This window comes from Chlorocebus sabaeus, chromosome 10 (assembly GCF_047675955.1).
Source record: "Chlorocebus sabaeus isolate Y175 chromosome 10, mChlSab1.0.hap1, whole genome shotgun sequence".
NCBI classification, from domain to species: Eukaryota; Metazoa; Chordata; class Mammalia; order Primates; family Cercopithecidae; genus Chlorocebus; species Chlorocebus sabaeus.
Window position 1 is genome coordinate 53,040,168 of NC_132913.1, and position 21,817 is coordinate 53,061,984.

Below are 21,817 nucleotides of genomic sequence, written 5' to 3' on the forward strand. Positions count from 1 at the left end.
AAATCATAATGCAAAATAAATAAAAAAACTTTTTTTTCAGAAGACTGGGTGTTTTGTAAATGAGAGAATTGAACTTGTTAAGGGTTTAGCCATGATTCCAAACACACAAATATTTTTTATTATTTTTATACCATACATGTTTTATATGTAAAAATTTCCATATGAAAATTATATTATTTCATAATATATGAAAATATATTAAAGCAGTCTCATTCCAATAAGTGTTTGTATTTTTTCCAATTTTCCACTGAAAAAAACCCTGACAAATATTCTTCTGTTCAAATGTTGCAAATATCCTCTTTTTTAATGCTAGGATAAATTTCTAGAACTAGGATTGCTGAGCAAAATGGTTTGTACAATTTTAAGGCCATTAATATATATTGCTAAACTGCCACCCAGAAAAGTAATGTCAGTTTCCATTCCCGCCAGCAATGAATGAGTGTCATTTTCTCTCATTCTTTGCCAACACTGAACATAATGAAGAAGAAAAAAAAATCTCTGCCAATTTGATCAGTGAAAATTTGTGTTTAAGATTTTCTCTAACTTGCATTTCTTTAACTACTAGCGTGATTAAACACTTTAAAAGTTTTTACCCATTTGCTACTTTTTCTTTTATTAATTGCTTATCAATGGTTTTTTTTTTTTTCTGTTAGGGTATTATTATTCTTATGTATTTATGAGGTTATATAATTAAAGATTTCAAACTTTTGTCTGTCTCACTTGTGGTAGGCAGAATAAGACTTCACCCAAATGTCCACATCTTAGTCCTCATAAGGCCTCTAAATATCTTATGTTACATGACAAAAGGGAATGGAGGTTATAGATGGAACTGAGGTTGCTAATCAACTGACCTAAAATAAGGAGATTACCTTGGATTATCCAGTGGACTAAATGGAATTATAAGGTTCTTAGAAGTAGGAGAGAGGTGGAGGCGGGATCAGAGTCAGAGAGAGGCTTGAAGTTGCTGCACTGCAGGCTTAAAGATGGAGGAATGGAGCCACAAACCAAGAAATGCTGGGGGGCTCTAGAAGCTGGAAACAGCAAAGAAATAGATTCGCTCTTCGAGCTTGCAGAAGAACACAGCTCTGCCAGCATCTTGATTTTTGTCAAATGAGACTCATTTCAGACTTCTGATCTGCAGAACTGTAAGATAAACAGATTTATGTTGCATTAAGCCAGCTATTGTGTGGTAATTTGTGTAGTGGAATCGGGAAACTGATTCACATGTTGCAAATGTTTTCCCGATTTTTATATAGATAATCTTTACAAAGCAATCAAAATGTCCCTTATATTTAGTGCCATTTAAAAATGTATTCAGTACACCTCTTCTATGCTCAACTACAGTGATGCAGATAAAATTTGACCAAAAATACAATTTTTTTTTCTTTAAAAAAGGAGGGTGTTTCCTCTTGGCCCTTTCCTTCTCCTTTTCTTTTCCCTTTGCTTGGAGGTGACTGGGGGCTGAGGAAGTTAGAAGAACAAGGAGAAAATGGCTGAGGCGATAGTCGTGAGGTCAGGAGCCAAAAAAAAAGCTGATGACATAGTCAGTAGATTGGTTACAGGCAGGGTGATTAAGGAAATAAGCAAATATTGAAGATAATGAGAGCCAGGTTTCTCACTGTCAGAGAAGGGATTTATAAAAATGCAAATGAGCCAGGGCTTTGGCTCATGTCTATAATCCCAGCACTTCGGGAGGACAAGGTGGGTGAATCACTTTGTGATTTCGAGACCAGAAGTTCGAGACCAGCCTGGCCAACATGGCAAAATGCCGTCTTTACTAAAAATACAAAAATTAGCCTATTGTGCTGGCACATGCCTGTAATCCCACCTACTCAGGAGGCTGAGGCAGGAAAATTGCTTAAACCCTGGAGGCAGAGGCTACAGTGAGCCGAGATCTCACCACTGCACTCCAACCTAGATGACAGAGCAAGACTCTGTCTCAGAAAAAAAAAAAAAAAAAATATATATATATATATATATATGAAAATGCAGAAAGCTAAGGTATTAGGCTGTCATTGAGAAAGCAGAGGGAGGTAGAAAGGTACAGACGAAACATATATATATATATATACACACACACACACTTTTATAATTAGATGGATATATATATAGAGAGATAGATGATACATAAACACAGCTCTGTCAGCCTGGTAGTAATGAGTATACTAAGCATCCAGATCTGGATTTATAAATGCCTCTACTAAAAGGAACCAGACTGCAGAGAGAAATGGTTGATTCCAAGGTTGGTACAGGGAAAGTACAAAATTAGCCCGAAAGTATGGAAATGTTCTAAGAATGATGGAAACATGCAAAATAACCCACAGAACTTAGCTTGAAGAGGCTCTCTTGGCCAAATCTGAGACAAATGAAGTATCAGAATAAATGATGATAGTAACCAGATTATAACCCATTGAATAAAGTAGGAATCCATCAGACCATAATGAATAAATAAATGAATTAAAGGAAAAAATTCTTGCAGCATAATGCCAACGAACTAATGTAGAAGACGACATATGTCAGAGAGGAAGTTGAATCAGGTAGGAGTCATCAGTGGATACCAAAGCCAGTGGGCAGAAATTTGATGAAGAATTATATATTTGCACAGTCTTGAGTATCTCCCCAAAAAACACTTTCACTCACAAAGGGGAAAATGGTGGACCTATGGTCCAGGAACCTGTCAGACACCAACTTGAACAGGATGTCAATGTTAACGTCTCCAGGGTTCAGATGAATTAACATTGAAGGATTCCTGATATACTACTGGAAGTACAGTATCATTTCAGTGCTATTCTGATAAGAATGTATGGCCTGATTGTGAACATGAGGAAATATTAGATGGCTCCAGGTTGACTGACATGGCTTATGCTCTAAAACTGAAAACTACATGAAAGTCAAGGAAAAGACTGTCAAGTCACTCCATGTTGAAGGAGACTAAAATATATGACAACCAAATGCAATGCATGATCCTGTTTTGAGTTCTAGAACAAGAAGGAGAAAGAAACATTATGGGAACAGGAATATTTGGATGAGATCTTTGGAATAATTGGATGCCAGTATTGTATCAATGTTTATTACTTGATTTTAGAAAGTGGTATCTCTATTACGTGGGAGAGTGTTTTTTGTATGAAATGTACTATGGGGTATTAGGAATCATGGGACATGCTGACTACAACTCCTATGATCCCAAAATGATTCAGGAAAAAAAATAATGAAGTGTGCCTCTGTGTGTGTGTGTGTGTGTGTGTGTGTGTATGTGTGTGTGTGAACTTTCATGCCACAAATATTTATTCAAGCCTGTAAGAGATGCTAATCACTGTAAACTAAATATTGAGAATCCAAGAATTTTAAAAATGTAATAGTTACTCCTTTATCTTAGTGGGCAATTAAAAATATAAATAATGCCTAGAAAAATAGTTTTACACAAGAGGTAATTTAAATGGGCCTAGAAGACCATAGATTTCAAACATTAAGGAAAGTAATAAACAATAGGCAAAATATGGTAGTGTAAAATTGAATGGTATTTCAGGGAATAATGAGGTCAGTACATTAGCTGTAAGTGACGAGAAGGAATATAGTGAGGGGAAAAAATCCCTTAAAAAAAAAAAAAAAAAAAACTAGAGGCCAAATTATGACACTGGAGCTTTTGGACATTATCTGACCAAAGAGTAGAAAGCCATGTAGCTGGACATGGTTGCCAGTGCCTGTAATCCCAGCACCTTGCGGGCAAATGCAAGAGGATCACTTGAAACCAGGAATTTGACACCAGCCTGAGCAATATAGTGAGCTCTCATCTCTAAAAAAAAAGAAAAAAATTTAAAAAAATTTAAAAATTAGCCAGATGTGATGGTGCACACCTGTGGTCCCAGCTACTTGGGAAGCTGAGGTGGGAGGTTGAGGATGCAGTGAGCCATGGTTGTCTCCTCACACTCCAGCTTGGGGGACAGAGAAAAACCTTGTCTCAAAAACGAGAAAGTCATTGTAGGCTTTCAGTGGGCAAATGATGTATTCAACTCTGTAAGTTATTAACCAAAAGCAGTTTCAATATAAAAGCCCATACAAAAATACAGTTTAAGAAATAAGCACCAGAATAAATAATTTCTGAAACATTTTCAGTGGATTATTCCAATGGAAATAGATAAAAATGTGTCCAAGTAAAGAATCTGTTATAAAAATAAGTTATAAAATAAAAATGTAAACATTTTTCATACTCAGCATCTCCAAGTACTCAAAGATCCCAGAGTCATAGCACTTTAAAACTCATGTGATTTTTAGAAAGGAGTAGAAAATGTGCTTAGCATGCAGCTTAAAAACATAAAAATATTAATTTGTGTTTTTTTAATATGGCAGAGAACATCTATTCTTTCATTTAAACTGGAGTCTCGCCTTCTCCACAAAGACACAGGGAGAGGAAAATAATTGGCAAGAATAGGAAGTGAAGAATTTATGAAGATTCTCAATAAAAGTATGTATTGAAACAAAATCGGTACTACACGTCTTCTAAAAATTGCTGCTGGATGGCCTAATAAAGGCTAGGTGCACACAAGGCAGCTGAAAAATATACTTGTTACCACAAGAGGGAAGGTGTTTCTCCAAGTGCTTTGCAGCAGTCTACCAAAGTTTGGAAGTTGGGGCAGTAGAGTTGACTGACATATCCTGAAGCCATCTCAGGTATCAGTCTAGGGGTAGGGCAGGCAAGCTGAGAGAAGTCCTTCTGATATGCACTAGAACTTCACCTGCTGCCCATTGAAAGTTGAGTGAAAGGCCAAGAGAAGTACCCCAAGTTGCAGAAAAGTGGGGGCCATACTACAGAGAAAATATAACTCCCAAGTGACCTAGAGAGTTGGACAGTCTAGTTATAAAACAGAAAGACCTCTTCCATGATTTGAAAAACAGGTGTCTGTGCCATAAAGTATAAGGAGATCTGAAATCTCACTGATGAACAATCCTCAAGCTCTGCTGAAGACCCTAATTCTGCCCTCAGAATGTCTTTATACAATAGTGAGCTGAATCTTATTAAAGTTATAAAAAATTCAAATGTTGCTTAAGAACAGATTAGATTCACCCAACTCCAGCAGCTTAACAGAGGAGCATGCCCTTTTCTGTAGATAAACATTGTCAGTCTCTACTGTTTTTCATACACAACACTCAGTATGAGATCAATAACAAAAAAGACAAGCAGAAAAGTGTTACCCCCATGACATACAATTTACTCATGTAACAAACCTGCACATGTACTCACTGAATCTAAACTAAAAGTTGGGGAAAAAAACCAAAAATAAGATATTTAGAATTTCATCAAATTTAGAAATTAAGCAATATACATATAAAGAGTTCATGAGTTGAAAAGATAAACTGAAAAATAATTTGAACAGAGTGATAATAAAAACACCATATATCATAATTGTGGTGTGCTGCAGCTAAAGTATTACAGGAGAATTTACAGCTTTGAACAAGAAAAAGGGTTTAAAACCAATTACTCAAGTTTCCACCTTTAGGGATGCACCACCGTGCCTGGCTAATTTGTGTGGGTTTTTGTTTTTTTGAAGAGATGGAGTCCCACTATATTGCTGAGGCTGGTCTTGAACTCCTGGCCTCAAGTGATCCTCCTGCCCCAGCCGCCCAAAGTGTTGGGATTTCAGGCATGAATCCCTGCATCAGCCAAGAAATAATATTTATATTACACATTATCTTTCAGAAAATAAAGGTGGAGGAAACAACTTTCCAAATGGTTCTATGTCCAGCATAACCTTGATAATAAAACCTGACACATTATAAGAAAATTCCCTACTAATATCTTTCACAAATATAGACACAAAAGTACCCCACAAAATCTTAACAAATTAAATCAATCAAAATATAAAAAGTATTTGTAATGCAGGTTGTAGTCAGGGCAACTAAGTGAGAACAGAAATAAAAGGTATCCAGATTAGAAAGAAAGAAGTAAAACTATTTCTACACACAGATAGCATGATCTCATATATAGGAAGCCCTAAGGAATCCACTAACAAACTATTAAATCTAAAAATTCAGCAAGGTTTCAGACTACAAGATCAATATATAAAAATCATTTGTATTTCTATACACTTGCAATGAATTTAAAAAAACTCAAAAACAAAACTAAGAAAATTTATAATTGCAGCAAAAAGAAAGACAGGAATAAATTTAACAAAAGAAGTGCAAAATTTATAGTCTGCAAACTATAAAACATTATTGAAAGAAATTAGGTATTACAATAAATGGAAAAACATCCCATGTTCATGGATCAGAAGACTTAATATTGTTAAAATGGCAATCTCTATCAGAATCCCAGATGTCATTGTGGCAATTGACAAGCTGATGGTAAAGTTCATATAAAATTGCAAAGGATACATAAGAGCTAAAACAATCTTGAAAACACAGAAAGCAAAGTAGAAAAAAATCACACCTCTCAATTTCAAAATTTACTCCAAAACAATGGCAATTAAAATAGTGTGGTGCTAGCACAAGGACAGAATATAGATAAATGGAATTGAATTGAGAGACCATGTTTCTGTGGTCAACTGATTTTGACAAGAGTGCCACAACCATTAAATGGGAGAAGAATAGTCTTTTCAACAAATGGGGCTGGGACTATTGGATATCCACATGCAAAATAATGAAGCTGAGCCTTTACCTCACACCATATACAAAAATAAACTTAAAATGCATCAAAGACCTAAATTTAAAACTGAAAACTATAAAAATTCATTGAAGAAAACATAGACATAAATCTTCATGACCTCAGATTTGGCAAAGGATTCTTACCTATGGCATGAAGAGTATGAACAACAAAATAAAAAAAATTGATAATTCGAACTTAATAAAAATTAAAACCCTGTCCTTCAAAGGAAACCACCAAGAAAGTGAAATGACAATTTCACAGAATTGGAAAAAATATTTGCAAATCATATCTCTTATATGGGACTTTCCAGAATATATAAATAACACAACTTACTAATAAAAAAGACAATCCAAATTAAAAATAGGCAAATAATCACAATAAACATTTCTTTAAGGAAAATATACAAATTACCAATAAGCACATGAAAGATATTTAACACAATTATTCATCAGAGAAATGCAAATATAAACCCAAATGAGATACCAATTCAAACACACAAGGATGGCTAGAATCGAAAAGTTAGATAATAAAAAGTGTTGGTAAGGATGAGGAGAAATCAAAACCCTCATACATTGCTGGTGGAGTTGTACAATGGTGCAGCCATTTTGGAAAACAATAGGTAATTCCTAAAGTGATTAAATATAGAGAGACCATACGACCCAGCAATTCCACTCCTAGATACGTACTCAACAGAATTAAAAGCATGTTTTCAGCTAGGTATGGTGGCTCATGCCTGTAATTCCAGCACTTTGGGAGGCCAAGGCAGGTGGATTGCTTGAGCTCAGGTTTTAGAGACCAGCATGGATGACAAAGTGAGACTCTATCTCTAAACAAAATACAAAAATTAGCTGGGCGTGGTGGCATGTGCCTGTAGTCCCAGCTACTCAGGAGGCTAAGGAGGGAGACTGGCAAGGATGCAGTGAGCCAAGACCATGCCACTATACTCTAGCCTGGGCAACAGAGCCAGACGCAGTCTCAAAAAACAACAAAACAAAACAAAAACAGGCATTCAAGCAAAAACTTATGAACTAATATTTTTGTGTATACACAGTAGAATTATTCATAAAAGTCAAAAAGTGTCAAATGTCCATCAGGTGATTAATAAATAAACAAACGTGGCTTATCCATATAATGAAATATCATTTGGTCATAAGAAAAAATGCTGATACTTGCTGCAATATGCATGAATCTTAAAAACACTGTGCCTAAATTAAATAAGCCAGTCACAGAAAACCATATATTACATGACTCCATTTATACAAAATGTCAAGCATAGGAATATCTCTACAGACAGACAAGTAGATTATTCTTTTTTTAATCCTATGTTATAAAAGGAATACTTGTTTATGACCAAGTGTAGGTTATCCCAAGTATGCAAGGCTGGTTTCACACATGAAAAGCACAACATGAGTAGGATAAAGGATAAGATCCTATCATGAACTCAATTGAACAGAAAACATGTTTGACAAAATTCTACATTTATGCATGATAAAAACTCTCAAACTAGGAATAGAAGGAAATTTCCTGAATTTGATAAGTGCAAACTCTATAGCAAAGACCACACTTAAGGGTAAAACAGTGAATATTTTCCTCTTAAGAAAAATGCAAGGATGTTCACTATCACTATCACTATTCAACATTGTGATACAAGTTCTGATAAATGTAATAAGGTAAGAAAAAGAACTACAAGGCATAAACATTGTGGGGGAAAGGTAAATTAACAAGTAGATTCCAAAATTTACAGGAAAAATGCAAATAATCTAAAACAGTCAAAATAATGTTGAAAACAGAATAAAAAAGTAGGACAATACACAATCTATAAAACTACAGTAATCAAGACTGCGGTTCCCATAAGCAAAGACATCTAGACCAATAAAATAGAAGAGTCGGTTCAGAAATTGACACACACAAGCATAGCGGCCATTGATTTTTAACAGTGGTACCGACACAATTCCTATATTAGTCCATTCTCACATTGCTATAAAGAACTGCCTGAGACTGGGTAATTTATAAAGGAAAGTAGTTTAATTGCATGGCAGGAGGGGAAGCAAATGCATCCTTCTTCACATGATGACAGGTAGGAGAAGTGCAGAGCAAAAGGGGGAAAAGTCCCTTGTAAAACCATCAGATCTCATAAGAACTCACTCACTGTCACGAGAATAGGATGGAGGAAACCGCCCCCATGATTCAATTATCTCCAGGACATGTGGAGATTATGGGAGCTCTAATTCAAGATGAGATTTGGGTAGGGACACAGCCAAACCATAACAATTCCTTTGGGAAAGCAAGTTCCCAAATGGTGTTTGAACAATGGAAAATTAAATTAACAAATCTCAACCTCCTGCATCACTCTATATACAAAATATATTTCAAGATTAATTATTGACCTAAAATAAAAGTTAGAAAAATCAAGCATCTAGAAAAAACATTGAACTAGGTCTTCATACGTTTGAGATAGGCAAAGATTTCTTTAGAGCATAAAAAGCACCAAACATAAAACAAAAATTGATAAATAACACAGCATCAAAGATAAGAACTTCTGCACATTAAAAAATATTATAAGAAATAAAATCAAGCTTCAGACTTGAAGACAATATTTACAACACAAATATTTTACAATACAAATATTTACAATACAAATATCTAACAAAGGACTTGTATTTAGAATATACGATGACCTGCAAATCAATAATGAAGAAATCTACTCAATCAACATGCATATAATATGTAAACATTTTACAAAAAAAAATTACTGTTTAATATGAACATAAAAAGGTGCTTATCAGGGAAATAACAATTAAAACCACCACAAGAAACATACTAGAATGTTTAAAATAAAAAAGACTGAAAATACCAAGTTTTGGCAAGGATATGAAACCACTGGGAATATTGCTGGTGGAAATGTGAAATATCACAACCATTTAAAAAAACCTATGGCAATACCTTTTAAAGTTAAACATACATGGTATCCATGAATCCATTCCTAGGTGTCTACCTTTAAAAAAAAGTGAAAACATTTTTCACTGGAAAATGTTAAAGATGTTTCATTGTAGAACTTTTTCTCCAGTGAAAAACTAAAACCTTTTAATGTTCTCCCCCACCCCTTTTTTTTTTTTTTTTTTTTTTTGAGACAGAGTCTCTCTCTGTCACCCAGGCTGGAGTGCAGTGGCGAGGTCTCAGCTCACTGCAAACTCTGCCTCCTGGGTTCAGACCATTCTCTTGTCTCAGCCTCCGGAGTAGCTGGGACTACAGGCAGCCGCCAACATGCCGGGCTAATTTTTTGTATTTTTAGTAGAGACGGGTTTTCACTGTGCTAGCCAGGATGGCCTCCATCTCCTGACCTTGTCCTCGTGATTTGCCGGCCTCGGCCTCCCAAAGCGTTGGAATTACAGGTGTGAGTCCCCACGCCCCGCCACGTTTTCACTTTTTTTTAAAGATAAGAGACTTGAATATGAATGATCATAGCCCCCTTATTCAAAATATTCAAAAATTTGAAATAACTCAAATATCTGTCAATGAAAGAATGGACAAAGAAACTGTGGTATATCTATATATGGAATAATACTCAGCAATTGAAAAGAAAGTCACAAATAGACAAAAACCTCACGGATTCATATCAAAAAACATTATAATGAACAACCAAAAGCAGGTACAAAAATAGATAATGTATTATTCCATTTAGATGAAACAAATGAATAATTGATGCTAATGCATGTTGATAAAAATCAGGATGGTTGCTTTCAGGGTTGAAAGTTTGAGTGGAGGGAGATGCAAAACACTTTCTGGTTTGAAGGAAATATTCTAGATCTTGTTTTGGGTGGCAGTTATGAGGATATCTGCAAGTCAAAACTCATTAAACTGAACAAATTTTGTTCATTTTATTATATATAAGTTATTTTGCAATAAGAATTAATTTTTAAAAAGCAATAAAAGTTGCTGCTCGGAGAAAACAAAATATTAATATACTACTTAACACATTTTGTGGTGTGAAGGAAATATTCTAGATCTCGTTTTGGGTGGCAGTTACAAGTCAAAACTCATTAAACTGAACTTTCAAATTCTGTCATTTTATTATATATACAGTATTTTGCAAAAAGAATTTAAAAACAATAAAAATTGCTGTTCTGAGAAAACAAATTATGAATATACCATCTAACTGTACAGAGAACAAAATAAAAAATATAGTAATATCTTTGACCTATTTGAAAGTCAACAAAAGAAAAGCAAGAAAGTTCCTACAATCTGATTAAGTGAATGGCATTTTATGTGTATAATCATTTAAATGTTTACAGCTTAAAGGAAAAAATAGTGAGGAAAAGAATGCTATGGTTTTCAAATCCTAAGGTTTGTACTGAAGTTGTTTGTCATTTTTTTTTTTCTTAGCCACCTGGCATCTGAACTCCCTTTCTGTGCCTGTGAAATTTCCACCTTCAACTGCAGAAGCTACAAAGCCAGATACTTGCTTTCATAGCCTCCATTCCTTGAGGGCAGGGCACATGAATAGGCTCAGTTACTCAGAATTCAGTTTGGATATTGACTTGGGAACTAGTGAGAAAAGAAGCACTCAGTGGAGAATTCATTCTGGCAGCAATAATGGTAGCAGTTGCTTCGAGGATCTAGTCACAGCTATAGCAGGGGGGTCATCCAGTAGCCAGTGTCAGCAGCAAACAATGCCAATGCCAGGGAAATGAGAGGTACAAACCATTCATCTAGCGTTTGCTGGCAGCAGAAAGAATATCCTCACCAGTCAAGTTCTGCAGCATAATTTTAGCTTCAAAGCTACGCGCTTTGTTTTATCCTCCCTGCCCATTTTTTAAGCCTTTTCTCTAGTGTTCCAAATGACTCTGTGAACTACTCAATATCCTTTCAACAAACTTCTTTTCCACTTAAATCATCCAGAGTTAATTTCTATTGCTGGCAATACTGACTCTGATGGAAAAATAAAATAATAAATGCACTCTAACACAGAATAACAGAAATAATGCTCCACCTAGTTAACAAGGATTTTACAAACAAGTAGAAGCTTTTGGTCTTCTTTTTAAAAATACATACTTAAATATAACTTTTTTGACACCATGAATTCCACCTGTGCTTTCAAAGAAAAGTATTTTTCACAGTTAACATCATGTTTTAAAGGAGATAAATTTTCAAAAGATCCACTGGAAAAAAAATAGATTTCTCCCATAATACTTTACACAATGATTAGCTGAGATTCTAAAGGAATATCATAAAATTATGATAATATTAAATAAAAGCAAATACTCTAATAACTAACATTCAAGGGAACATGCTGTGACTGATGTAGTATCAAAGGGATATGTTTAGGAAGATGCTCTCTTCTATGTGACTCTGAAAATATGGGGACATGCTATACATTCTATTTTTTCTTATTGATTGTGAATTTGTGATCAATTTTGTTGAGTCTATTCAAAATTTCCACTTACATAAACTCTTTTGAGTAATGAGTTTCACAGATATATTGTGTGCTACGCGAACTAGTACCTCTATTTCTTGGTTCCATTATTCTTGTACTATAGGATATTGTAAATAAACCTACATTTTCTGTAACATATCTTTTGAAGAAATAATGCATCCTCTCAGAAAACTTTTCCTATCAAGAATTTTTGTTGTTGCTCTTCATCAGTCTAAGAAAAATCTGTCTTTTTTGTCCTTTTTTATTTTTGCCCATATTTTTCTCTTCATCCTCCATTCCTATGCTCATGGCCCATCCTCACTGGCACCAATTCTGTGTTTATTGTAAACATCCTTGAAAAATAGTGTTGTTTTATTTTGAGGATATACTGAAGTTACCTAAATTTGAACATGATATGGATTTCATTTCTTATCTTGCTTTTGTGAAGATGACATTTATGGAGACAAAAGATAAGTTCACACATAAAATTTCAGGTAGTGGTAAATGTAACAAGGAAATAAACATGGTGATTCAGTAGCGATTGGGTTACTTTATAGAAGAAGATGGTCTCTTCTCAGAGTGTTTTATTTGAGCAGAGAACAGAAACATGTAAAAGATACTGTTACTAGGGACATCCAGACAAAGAAAACGTAGTCTCTAAAGCAAGAATCAGTTTGATACATAAGACAAATCCAGGAGGCAACTACTCTGTCTGAAGCACACTTGGCACAGATAAGGTGGTCCTAGATGAGGCAGGAGAAATTGGCAAGGAGTGGGTCATATAGGTCCTTGCAGGCTATAACCAGAAGCAAGAATTTTACTCCAAGAACAATTTGAGAGCCATTGAAAGGTTACAAAGCAGAGGAGCAATGTTGTTTCTTATTTAAAAAGTTAAGTTGCTGTGAAAAAATCAACTAGAGGAATGACCCCAAAATAGAGCAATTAGTTAAGACATCATTTTAGTCCATGTGAGATTGAATGATAGTTTGAAGCAGAGGTGAAGATAGAAGCTTGTGGTGTCATAGAATCCCAGAGGGGAAAGAGTTTCAGAAATTTCAGAAGTGGTAGCACAATCAATTGTTTCAAATGCTGCACAGATTAAGTAAATGACGGCAGGAAAAGGGGTATTGAATGTAGCAACTTGCAAGTTGTTTGTGGCAGAAGATATATTGGAAGTCATGGAAGAATTAATGGGGATTTCTTGTCAAGAATATCAGATTCTATCTCATTTTCTTCTGCTCTCTTCCAAAATCCCATTAAAATGACAGTAAAGATACAGGAAAAAAATATATATCCATGGGGAGAAGAGTAGGAGAAATTTAATGACAACACCGTTTTGAAGCCTGGAAAGCAAATTAATTAGTAGTTAGTCCAAAGCTATCATTGGAGAAAGCAGGGTAGTAATGCATTTCATACTACAGAACCACAGAAAGAATCAAGAACTAGTGGAACCAGGAGCCTCCAAAAATAAGAAAGATACAGTTGGGGACGAAGAGGAGTTGACATTCCATTTACGAATCAGTTAGACTCCTCATTCCTCTCCCACACTCAAATGGAAGCTTAGACATTCATTCACTGGATAGGATAAAATAGAGTATCTGTAGAACAGGGGCTACCAGCACAGTTGAGGACAAGAATCTTATGTTGAAAATGTATCCCCAGTCCTCTTCGCCCAATGATACTCGGGTTTACACCTTCCAGGGTGATTGGAAGATTTTTCTCTGGGGATCTAACTTGTCATTTTGTTTTCCAGCACAATGGCTGCAGTTGGGTCAGCCTACAGGAAAGACTATAGTCAATAAGCCCTCCTCAGACCAAAGAGCTTTCAGTACGTATTCAATCCTCTGTTCAATGTAAACAATTATAAATCACCAGACATTAGAGGAAAGCATCTGTTATGAAATGCAGAGAGTAAATAGGGGGGAAAAAGCAGCTTGGAGGAAATAGACTATGCAAGTAGATGAAACCTTTAAAAAAAGAACTACCATTAATATTTTTATTGATAATCTCAGAAAGACAAAAGAAAAAAATCACATTCACAAAATAATAGTGGTATAGAAGAAAAATTCAGAGAACAAGAATGTGCTCTTGGAAATTACAAATGACAGAAAAGAAAAACTCAACAGAAGGCTTAAAGGAGTACATTAAGAATACATCCTGGAGTATGCAAAGAGATGAAATATAGGTCAGAAAAGCTTCCCTCCTATATAGACTAGAGAATCAATATGTTAAGGGTCTGATATAATAAGATTCCCAGAAAGAAATTGAGACTACAAAGGATAAAATTAATAAATATTTGGAAAAGATTTTCATAATTTAAATACATGAGTATTTAAAGAGCACAGTAAAGTATACTGTAATATAAGACTTACAGTGAAATTTAACACATTGGGGCAAATAGGATATCTATAAGTATTTGGAGTGAAAATAATAAAATACTAACAAAGAATCAAGAATCAAAAATAGATTGGAGTTTTCAATACTGAAATTTAGAAAAAAAGAAACAAACAAACAAAAAAAACTTTTAAAATACTGAAAAAAGAAATTCCATCCAAGAAATCTATACTCAGCTAACCTTCTAATTATGAGGGTAGAACACAGGTATTTTGGATATAAAGGTCTCAAACACTGTATGCATCCTAAACCGTTCCCCAGAACATTACTGTGTAATGTACTCCTCCAAAATGAGAAAGTTAACCAAGAAAGAGGAAGTTATAGTATACACAAAACAGGAGATCTAACATATGAAAGAGAGAGAGGAAACAGGATATCCCCAGAAAGATGGTGAATGTGCCCAGCATGACAATTGTTTGGATGCAGAAGTAGTGGTTGCAAATATTTTGGTTTATCCAGGGTTTGGGATTTTCTAGGTAAGCACGATGGAAAACAGACACATGAATTGACAGTGAAAAAGGGTTGTTACAATGATGAAATATTAAAACCATTCTGGATAAGAATGAAAGTATAGACTAGAGGAGAATGATAGCGAACAAGTAGCAAAATCAATTGTTTAGAAGTCCTGAAGAGATATTAAAAAATTTCTAGAGAGCAAGAACTAGCATAAATGAGCTAGGAAAGGAGGTGGTAGTCAGAGAGGTTAAGGTGATCAAGATGTTAGAGAAGATATGGTTTCTAGTGATGACTAGCGAATGTGTGGTTGAGGGAAGGAAATGTGGGTCAAATACTGAGAGCTCAGAATGGAGTTATCTGCACCGATAATGAAGTCACCCATAGGGTGATACAAGTAGAGGTATAAAGAAAGAAAGACCAACAGGAACTAAAGTATTCAATTAATGTAGGGAATGAATTAAGATAAATGACCTATAGATTAATGGTTGACAGTACCACGAAGGGGCAGGGCATAATATATCCACATGACATGGCTTCAAATAAGCTGAGGCATTTTTGAAGGACACACCTATCCCAAATCCTAGCCTTGAAGTACAAGAGGAATGATAGAAAACAAAAACAAAAAACAATAACCCTCACTAGAATTGGAAGATGTATCCTTAATTAATGTCCAGTTTCAGTTAGGGCAAGAAAATACGCAGAATTTTCAGAGACAAAATTGCTGATATAAAAGAGTTTTCTAATCAAAGTTGTTTGCCGAGTAGAAGGTAATCAGAATGTGGGGGATTTATCAACTTAGAGATATACAAAGGATGTAGGAGCTACCAGGGAAGAATAATTATGATAATGGTTGATAGAGAGGCATTGGCTTCTAGTGGTACTCGAAGTAATTATGGATGTCAAGCATGGTCAAAGTCATCATGGTAGTCTCAGAGAACCCTGGGCATTAGTTCACTGGGTATCCTTTCCATTCAAAGTGTGGTACCAGGGCCAGCTGCTTTGGTATCACTTGAAAGCTTGTCAGAAATACAAAATTACAAGCTCTACCCCAGGCTTAATCAATCAGAATCTTACTCAATCTGATTGATTCTTAATCAATCAGAATCTTACTATTGTGTGTACAATAAGGTTTAAGAAGCATTACTTTAATTATTTACCTCTAAAATATGGGATGCCTGTTTTCTCCTCTAGCTCTTGTCAGTGGACTCACCAGAAGGTGAATATGTTGAATTCATCATGGGACTATTTCTCTTTAAAACATCATTATGAGACCACATTGATGAGCACATTACTAAACTATAACTTTCTCTGCCTTCAGATAGGGACTATTTTGTATATTATTAGTGCCTGGTGCCTAATAAAATCCCTAAAACATACACAAAAAATTTCCTAGATATTGTGGAAGCCTGGAGAGCAAGAGGGACTATGTGTGCAGGAGGAATCTCTTTAGCAGCTGGGCTGGTGATATGGAGAAGGTAGGACTGTAGGATTGCAAAAGGGAAGATTGGGTAGGTTGATAATTGGGGAAAGGTAATTAAAATATAAATTCATAAAAAAGATGTCAAATATTTTAATTTCAAATACACACACACACACACTCCGCTACATTTGTATGTACATTAATTCCGTCACAGATATTCTATTGTAGAGTCAAGGCCTTTTATTGGAGTATGAACTGGTTTCTGAGAGTTCTGCAAACATCTTTCCTGCACAAAGCATACTAAAAATGCATTGTCTAAAGATATTTATTTCTGCTGTCTTTAAAGTGAATTGTGAAGCAATCAGTACAGAATCTTCCTAGATTTTTGTTTTCCCTATCTTTTAAAATTCTCATCTATACATAACAGCATTTTAAAAATGATTTGACTTTTATCTAGCCTTTCTTATAAAGTCAAACTTGTCCTCTTTGCACTTATATTTTGATGGTATATAAAGTACTTAACTAAATTGTCCAAGACTAGTCTCTGGTAATATAGGGGCTTAAAAAAATCCATCATCATTGGTTATAGTAATGGGCAATTTTAGTGTGTTACTTATTTTCTCCTATAGTTAACTGTGTGATCCCCTCTCAGATTTCAGTGGACTTGCCCATCAGGTTAACCCTAGTGGATTTGGCAGTGCAGCTTACCAACCTAGAGTTCTTAGGACTTGGTCCTCTGGAATGAAGGCAGCATGCCAGGTCTTCTGTAGCAGCCAGACCATTTGCCATGGCAGCTTTAAATTGAGCAAGAATTCCACAATTTCACACATGAGTGCAGTTAAGTCTCAGGTGGATGGCAGCCAGGCTCCATAAATAACTCCCCGTTATCATTGTTCCAAAACTCAGACTTTTAAAAGGCACTGCCTACCCTAAAGGTCCAGTCCTTAATGACATGATTTGTATGAAACTTGAGCAATAGCCTGAGGCTGCCAAATCAGGTAAAAAGGACTTTCCCATAATAATATCAACCTAATCTAAGTAGATTTCAGTTGGATCATGATATGACAACATATGAGTGATCCATGCAGGGCACTCACTTTGGTTTTTTAAAAAATATTCTTAAGTTCATTTATAAAATATATTTGAGAAATAATTTTGTGTTTAGAGATATAAGCTCTAAGAGAAATATATGCTCATGGATATTCATGCCTACTGGTACTATCTACTTTAAAATTATTTGCCTTTCTTTCTGACCCATGAGACATAGCTCAAAAGCAATAACAAGTCTTACTCTGCCTACCAGCACTTCTGATATGGTTTGGCTGTGTTCCCACCCAAATGTCATCTTGAATTGTAGCTCCCATAATTCCCACATGTTGTGAGAGGGGTCCAGTAGTAGATAATTGAATAATGGGGGTGGTTTCCACCACACTGTTCTTGTGATAGTGAGTAAGTCTCACGAGACCTGATGGTTTTATAAGGGAAAATCCCTTTCACTTGGTTCCCATTCTGTCTTGTCTCCCAACATGTAAGACATGCCTTTCACCTTCTGCCATGATTGTGAAGCCTCCCCAGCCACACGGACCTGTGAGTCCATCGAACCCATTTTTCTTTATAAATTACCCAGTCTCAGGTATGTCTTTAACAGCAGTGTGAAAACGGACTAATACAACTTCTTGTAGAAAATTAGGCATATAATACACGTTAGTTGAAATAATCAATTGGAGAATGTAGGCTTTGTGTTTTTTTTTTTGAAAGAGTCTTGCTCAGTCACACAAACTGAAATGCAGTGGTGTAATCATAGCTAACTGTAGCCTCAATCTCCCAAGCTCAAGCAATGCTTCTGCCTCACCTTCCTGTATAGCTGGAATTACAGATATGTGCCATCACACCTATCTAATTTTATTTTTAATTTCATTTTTTTAATTTTATGTTTTGTAGAGATGAGATTTTGCTATGTTGCCCAGGCTGGTCTGGAACTCCTGAGCTGAAATGATCCTCCCACCTTTTCTAACAAAGTGCTGGGATTAGAGGCTGAGCCACCATGTCCAGCTCGGAATGCAGGCTTTTTAATACAAATTCAAACCTAAAAACAAACAATGAGAAGATGGGGTCAATAACCAACATATGCTCTTTTTTGTACAGCTGAGGCTCTGCCAGATTTAAAATATGAAACCAATCATACTTTACTTCTGGAACAAGAATACAGTAGATCTAAATATAAAATGACCAAAACAAACAAACAAAAGTATTAAATCTCCTAAGCAAGCATCAATTTTTTTAAAAAAAAGTCATCTATCAGATGCTCAAGGAAAAGTATCAGAAATTAACACAAAATTTTCTAAATATTGAACACAGAAATTTTGCTATTCGTCATTTTTTGTGCCTCAAGAAATATCTGATGGCTTTACAAGTGATAGGTGCTTAGAAATTCAGCATACAAAATTCATTTTCCCCCACCTATTATCAATTATAGATTTTACCCAAAAGAGGAAAAACACTTAATCAAATAATTACAATAGTGTTGAGGACTTTTTATTGTGTTTTCCATATAGATAAAAAATAAGGCTTTTTGATGAAAAGAATCCATTACAAAGTAAAAAATCCATTACAATTATAATTAAATCAGTAACAAAATTTAGCTTTAAATGAGTCAAGTATTCTGCATTTGAAATTTAATATTACAAACATTCAAGATTAGTGAATTTTGGTAAGAAAAAAAAACACTAGCAGAAAGGAAAAGGACACCTTTTCAACAGATAGTAATTTATAGAAGTGTTTTTAAAAGTGCTTTGGGAAAACACACAGTATCGTTACTTAAGAAAAGTCATTTAAGGAAGACTTAAGTGCTTCAAGTGGAGTGGGTTGCAGACTAAAAAATGTTTTAAAAATTTCCAAGAAATTTAAGTGTTAAAAATACTCCTCTCCTTATTCAGTTTCATGTTTAAAGAAACATTTAACAGACAAGTAAACCAAAGGCAAAAAAAAATTCACCTGCATTTTAAAATAATAAATTCTGGATCTGTAAAAGCTCTTGGTTTGTACACAGAGGCCAATGCTGACCTTCATTGATCTATTTCTATATAGTTAAAAAAATATAGTAACAAATCTTTCTTCCTATCCCCCCAAAAAACTAGGGGAAGTATTTTAAATTGTGAGTGTGTGAATGTAGCTATAGATATCCCTAAGTGTACAAAACACACAAACATCACTTTACTTCGAAAATTATTTTCATCATACTGTAAACATCTCTTCCCCTACATCTGGACATTTTGAAATAGTCTTTGGTATTACTAGTTACTGTGCTTTGAAACAGAAACTTGCAGAATTTCTGTAGTAGTGCTACATAGATATTTTAAGATATAAATAAGAAAAATGCACTTGGAATAAGTTACATTTAGCTGCTTTTGCATAATTTTCAAAACCTACAGTGTATGCCTAGTCACAGTTTTATGAGAAAGAATGTCTCCTTTTTCAACTTAATTTTAAGGAACACTTAATCATTTTGGCTAAATATCCATTTTTGGAGTGGATCTGATGGGTTGCATGACACTAAACTTGGATGCTCTCCATTTGCTGAAAGGCACATTTTTAAGAATGGATTGTATAGAAGTTGATCCTAGAATAAAAGGAAACAACAGACATTAAATTTCAAGACTCATAGTTAAGTGATAAATATGAAAAAGATTTTATGGCTTCACTGAAGCAAACCTAATAGTAAATCTTTCTAAGGTGAGCCATGTCTGATAAACTCTTTTTGACTTCTAGTGAAAATGCCACCTTTTTAAGCTACTACTGTTCAATTAGTAAGGTATCACATAATGAAGAGAGGCAGACAGAACAAGGTTTGAATCACATTTTCAAACAAGAAGTATTCCCTTGATATATTTGTAAGTGACAAACTCCTAAAAACATTGTAAATCATAAAAGCCAGTGTTATTGCACAAAACAATGTTCGGGTAAGAATTGCTACGATACAGCTAAGCCTTAAACATGTTTAAAAACAGAATAGACCTGTTTTGTATTCTCTCAATTCTAGGTTCATGAAAAAGTGCTAAAACAGGGTAGAAAAAAATTAATCTCTTCAAGCGAGAAGATATAATAATTTTTCCTCTCTCTGCCAGAAAAAAAAATATGACTGTTGCCAAAAGCATTGTAAGAAACCCTAAATAGTAAAAAGCAAGTGACTAATAATAATTCACAGAAGTGCTCATCTGCATATATCATGGTTCAACCAAGCAACTTAATTTTTTGTTACTAAGAGTACTTAATTCATAGATATATTCTCTTATCACATGGGTAGAAACACATAACAACAAAGTTAATAAAGAGAGAAATTCTGATAGATAATATTAATGTACCATGTTCCACTCATTTTCCCAGGTAAGCAAGTAGAGCTAAGAAAAACAGTTCAAGAGATGAATTAATTGCACTGAGGTACCTTCTGGATCTCCCATATCTGCTCTCCAGTGACAACTGTCTTGTGACCTTTGTAGGTACATGCCTTCAGCTGAACGAGACCTTGGGCAGCATGAAGACATAATTCCTTCTGGATATTGTGCCGGATTTCATGTTGAGCAGAGTATTCAAAGTACTATGGAAGGAATACACTGTTATTGACAAAAGCAACCCATGTGCTCAGTTGCAAAATAAATAAATAAATCAGCACCTCATTAAATAATGAAGTCATTTCTATTTCAACAAAATAATACAATAAAAATAGTTATCAGAAACATACGCTGAGTTTTTATGATAGACGATACAATAGCCTTCCTTCATCAACAGTTGGTTACTTCATTAAGAAGGTACTGTCTTCCTCCCATACCACAAGTTGGAAGTTATCAAGGAGAATCGGGACTACCCCAGCCATTCCTCAGAAAAGGGAATGAAGAGCTAACAAGCACTTTAATTGCCTCTCTCCCACAAGTGTTCCATTGCTCTTCTTCATCTCAATTAAAGGTGTTTTCACTAAACTAGGGACTTCAGGGTGTTCACCATGCCTCAGTTTTCTCACTTGAAAATGGATAATTTACTAGTTCCTACCCCATAGGGTTATGAAGATAAGTGGGTTAATATGTATCATACACTTAGAACAATGACTGGCACATGGTGAGTTTTCATACATTTTAGCTATTGTTACTATTGACGCTTCTCTTTCTCCACATATCCAAATAATTCGTCCCTTAGCTGTACTATTTCTCTCAGATGTTAACATCCCATCCATTCTTACTTCCGTGTATTCACTTCTGTTACTCAGACTCTCAGAATTTTACTGAAACACCTAGAGCTACCTCCAGTTTCTGTTCCTATCATCCAGCAATCCAATCTGCTGCCAGATAGTCTTTTATAGCATTGGTTTGATCCCTGACTGCCCTTGCTTAAGTGAATCACTACTGTTGCTGAGATAAAGTCCACACTCCTTAATCGGTACATGAAATCTATCATTTTTGATCTTGCATCAACCATTGCCCCAGTTATATATTATGTTTCTTTC

The 21,817-nt window shown here is 35.0% G+C and overlaps 1 protein-coding gene across 3 annotated transcripts in view; it reads right to left on the minus strand.

Moving 5' to 3' along the window:
• Nucleotides 1-14,473: 14,473 nt before the first annotated feature.
• The window catches only part of GALNT3 (polypeptide N-acetylgalactosaminyltransferase 3), a 50,960-nt gene continuing 43,616 nt past the window's right edge, over nucleotides 14,474-21,817 (minus strand). For all 3 annotated transcript variants that reach the window (XM_007965220.3, XM_073019776.1, XM_007965222.3), the window contains 2 exons: nucleotides 20,765-20,917; nucleotides 14,474-19,942 (listed from right to left, as the gene is read on the minus strand). In XM_007965220.3, coding sequence (XP_007963411.1) covers nucleotides 19,820-19,942; nucleotides 20,765-20,917 — 276 coding nt within the window. In that variant the 3' untranslated portion in view covers nucleotides 14,474-19,819. The remainder of the gene's footprint in view (nucleotides 19,943-20,764; nucleotides 20,918-21,817) is intronic.